The 4,885-nt window shown below is 34.4% G+C and overlaps 1 protein-coding gene across 1 annotated transcript; it reads right to left on the reverse strand.

Moving 5' to 3' along the window:
• Positions 1-445: 445 nt before the first annotated feature.
• On the reverse strand, positions 446-1,662 carry LOC109802314 (plant viral-response family protein (DUF716)). Its single transcript, XM_020363625.3, has one exon. The coding sequence runs from the start codon at positions 1,477-1,479 to the stop codon at positions 571-573; it is 909 nt and encodes a 302-aa protein (XP_020219214.1). The 5' UTR covers positions 1,480-1,662; the 3' UTR covers positions 446-570.
• Between the last annotated feature and the right edge of the window lie 3,223 nt (positions 1,663-4,885).

The raw sequence follows: 4,885 nt of genomic DNA on the forward strand, positions 1-4,885 counted from the left end.
AGTTTACAGAGATGTAAAATCAACAATTCATCAAACAAATAACTCGTATGTAAATAAACTCTAAGCCTGTTTGGATACAAATTTAAAAGAACTTTTAAAAGTCTCTGTACCGAAAATAAAAATATTTTCCATTGGAGAAACTTTCAAATAACTTGTATCCAAAGCTATGTGATCTTGAGACAATACCATCTCAATAATATAAAAACTAAAGTCCACACTCACAAGACACACAAGACTTTCACTTTTTCATAAAGGCGAGGCAGTCACCTATGACCTACCCTACATTCATTATCACTCAATTTTCAGATGAAATCGACGACAGTGATCATCATTTCCATTTACCCACCCTCCAAACTAGATTCCAAAAGGTAAAACGAAAGGGCTTTTAGGAAATTAAAAAAAAAAAAAAGAAAACAAAATTGAACTAGATAACGAATCATCCGAGTGGCAAAACAGGAATACTATGTTGTATTCACAGAGTCGTTCCCTACATTCTGATCAGATAAGAATGGCCGAGAAATATGAAAAATAAATAAAGAAAATAAGAAGTAACTAATGAGGTGAAAAGATTCAAGCCTGGGTGCCGGTCAAAGCCTTCATCTGAATATGAGTGTGGTTTGGGTCCGCAGGAGAAGCCACGGTGGGGAGCGGCTCATAGGATCCGAGCCTCCTGACCCCAACGCTTCTGGCAACGAGAGCGTATATAAGCAGCACGAGGAGAAGAACGAAGATCGCGTGGACGAGAAACGCGAGATCGAGGATCGCGACGGCGCGGAGCTTGGAGTCGTCGAGATCGCACTGCGTGGATCCCTCGACGCCGCTGGCGACGTCGAGGAGGCGGTGGCAGCCGTCGGGGATGAAGGCGTCGGCGTAGAGGGAGAGGCCGGTCTGGAGGGCCCAGAGGCCGCGGAGGCAGAAGGCGGCGGCGAGGGCGGCGTCGGCGGGGAAGAGGCGGGGGAGGGCGGCGAGGAGGAGGGAGAGGAGGGCGGAGAGGGAGGAGAGGCGGCCGTCGATGGTTAGGCAGTGGGATTCGATGGCGGAGGTCTGGAGGGCGGCGCGGGCGGAGGCGCGGGAGGCGTGGAGGAGGAAGAGGGCGGCGGCGAGGGCGAAGGAGAGGTCGGAGGGGAGAGGGAGAAGGGAGGGGGAGGCGTCGGAGAGGAGGAGGGAGAGGGCGAGGATGAGGAAGAGGAAGAGGTTGGCGGCGGCCTGGAGGGAGGAGAGGCGGTGGACGGGGGTGGCGCCCTTGACGAGGGGGTCGGCGTCGGCGGAGAGGAGGAGGTGGTGGGCGATGGCGAGGGTGAGGAAGAGGAGGGCGAGGTAGAGCGGGAGGCGGCGAGGGTAGAATGGGAATGGGTGGAAGGGTTTGGCCACGTACGTGTGTGGCGTTTTCAGGTACATGCGGGTGCTGTTTACCAGGTGGTACACTCCCAGCGTCAACAGTGCTACCGAGGATATCACTTGGTACATTAGACTCCCCATCTTATTTCTCACTTTTCTCTTCTCTTTCGTCTTTCTTACTTACTACTATTACATCTTCTTCTTCTTCTTCTTCTTCCTTCTCCTCCTCTTTCGCTTTTTCTCTTATATAATTTTTATTATTACAACTACGACTTTTTCCCTCCCTTTCCCTTTCCCTTTCCCTCCCCCTCTTCTCTTGTTCTTTTCTCTCAAAACCCCTAAATCAATTTCCTATCTTATTTTCCTTTCCCCTTCTCTACATACCTCCACAAAATACATTATATTTTTTTTTAAAAAAATTAAAATATGATTTTTTTAATTACTTAAAAAACAATTCTTCCATTTTCGTTCTTTTAGTAATTTAGATAACACTTTATAATTATTTTTAATATTATTTAATTTATATTAAAAATTTAAAAAGATGTATTTTTAAATTAAAAAATTAAAAAAGTTTTAAAAAAAAACTTTGACCAAACCACATGTCAAAAGTTTTAGAGGAATTAAAAATATTTTTTCTTTTATTTCAATTAATACAAAAGTTATTAGTATAAGTGATTCAATAATTATGTTCTTTGATCAGTAACTTGAATTTAATTTTTGACTTAAATATGAGTTGTGACCGAAAGTATTATTATATTTTTATAGAAGAAACTCGATTAAAAATAATTGTATTTCTTTATTAAAAAAAAAGGAAGTTATCATTTAATACTTATACATACTATAAAAAAAAACATTTTTGTTAGGAAATTTAGATTAGGACAAGGACAAAGACAACCACTAATATTTTTGAAGATTTTCAATAAGATTACAAATTACTTATTGCATTCTCAACACAAATTTACATGAAAAGATATAAACATAAGAAAATGATATATTAGTAAATCAACCTAATAGTTTCTAAATTATTTTATAATCTATTTGTCCTTGTTTTTTATGCAAAGTATGAATTCATTCATTTTAACAAATTTGTAAGTTCCAATAAGTTTTTCTAATTCAATCTATTAAAGAATTAATTTAGACATATAACAAGTAAGTGTTATTCATTATAAACATTATGTATATAAGACTTTATGAAGCTAGATTGTATGCTCTGTGTGATGACACATCATTTGTTTAACATTTTGAAATAATGTTTTCTCTTATAAAAATATTATATTTGTTATCATTAAAACTTAAAATTTTGAGAGATCCAAGACTGTATTTTGAGTTAGCAATAAAATCTTTATAAAAAAGAAAAAGACTTTTGAAATTCAACTTTGCCTTAAAGTTAATAACACATTTAAATGCAAGTTTGATACAACATTCAATCAAATACTTCCAAATTTGATTTTCATCCTTCTTGTCATATCTTTGATCGCTTCATCTTCACAAATTTTTTTTATTCAATCTCATCTAATATTTATTATTTGTTATATCTTACTATATCTATTACTATTTAATTATTATTTTTAATTTTTGATTGGACCGACTTCAAGTCTACAGGTCAACTTGATCCTAAATTATTTGTCTCCTCAAATTAAAATAATTTCTCTATTTAGAATATCTTTTTAAAATCTATTGAGTTAAAATTGATAGTCCTAGTAATTTTGATAAATAAAAAAAAATATTTATTATACTATTAAATATAGTAAATGTATATATTATGTATTGTAATAATAAATGCATATTTAATTTCACGTGCACGACATCTTGAACGCAACATGTTATTCTCTAAATTAGGATTATATTGCATTAAACTAATATGAGAAATTATGACGTTTTGTCTTGGGAGAATAAAAATGACATGTAAAAGGTCATATATATTTTAATTTAAAAATTCAAAAACAAAATATTTTCTTTATAAAAAATAATACTTCAAAAATATAAATATCATATACGTAAAAGCTTTACAAAACTTATTTTACTTTGGTTTTAAGTTGACTTTTTATATTATCATTTTATGATATGAATTGAATTACTAAAATATTTTAATTTTTCTAAATATCAAATTAATTCTAGAACATATGTTATATTAAAGAATAACAACTAAAATTATATATATATATATATATATATATATAATCAAAAGTTTGAATTTAAGTATATAATTTCATTTTACTTAGGAAGAAAATTTTATTGTTTATAGTTTTTCTGTTTAATTTGAATAAGATTGTCTTTTTTAAAAATATACTTGTGTTTCTAATGAAAAAGAACAAAGAAAATTATAATAAATTCATAATTATTTATTTTAAAATTTAAAATTCTTAAAATCTATTTAATTAAAGTAATAATTTTGTAACTTTCCATCTAATGTGAAAAAAATATGATATACTAGACAAAATAAATCACTAAGATTGACATTATAGAGATTGTTGAAATAGTATGCACATGATTTTAAATTTAAATCTTATTGTCATCACTATAATTTCACAAACACATAGGGACGCACACATTCACAAAGATGAAGAAAAAAAATAAACTTAGGAGCCATATTTTGAATCGTGAATCAAATCATATGAATATGATTCATAATCAATAATAAAAATAAGCCAAAAATTATATATATAAATTTCAATAAGTTTTTCTAATTCAATCTATTAAAGAATTAATTTAGACATATAACAAGTAAGTGTTATTCATTATAAACATTATGTATATAAGACTTTATGAAGCTTGTAACAGCCCAATTTTCAATGGGCCGTAGGCCCAATTCGTTGCCCAGAACGGGCCGTTTCAAAAGTGAAACGGGCCATTCTGGAATAAGTTAAAGGCCCAAAATTTGAGAAGCAGAACGGGCCGTTCTGGAGGGAGAACTGGCCGTTCCGATTTGGAGAACGGGCCGTTCCAGAGGGAGAACGGGTCGTTCTGGTTTGGAGAACGGGTCGTTCCGGAGGGAGAACGGGCCGTTCTGCTGGGATTGGGAACGGGCCGTTCTGGTTTTGGAACGGGCCGTTCCAGTTCAAAAATTTGCGTAGATTTGAAGGGTCCAGAACGGGCGTTCCACTTTTGGAACGGGTCGTTCCGGTAGGTGAGCCTGAAATCCTATAAATAGCGCCTCTCACCTCTCATTTTCACACATCTCTCATTCTATCTTCCTATTCTCTTCTGCTCTTTCTTCTTCCCCTCTTCTTCTCTGAAGACCATGGGGCACTTAGAGGAGGAGACCAAGAGATTCCTGTTGTAGTTTCAACTGCTGCTTATCCAGGTACGGGGGAAAAAGGGAATTATTTATATGTAGAATTACATGAGGGAATTGGGTAGAGGAAGAATCCTTTAGGATTATGAGCAATTTTATAATTATTTCTGTTTGGAGAATTATTGGTCTTATTTGATTCTGTATGAATTTAGGATTATGAATATATGATTTATTTGTAAAAATGATGCTCTGGGAGAGAGAACGAAATTATAGAAAAGTGCCTGTGAGTTAGGTTTTGAAAGAATTGGGGGT

Source organism: Cajanus cajan, chromosome 4 (assembly GCF_000230855.2).
Source record: "Cajanus cajan strain Asha chromosome 4, NIPB_CcT2T_4, whole genome shotgun sequence".
Lineage (NCBI taxonomy): Eukaryota > Viridiplantae > Streptophyta > Magnoliopsida > Fabales > Fabaceae > Cajanus > Cajanus cajan.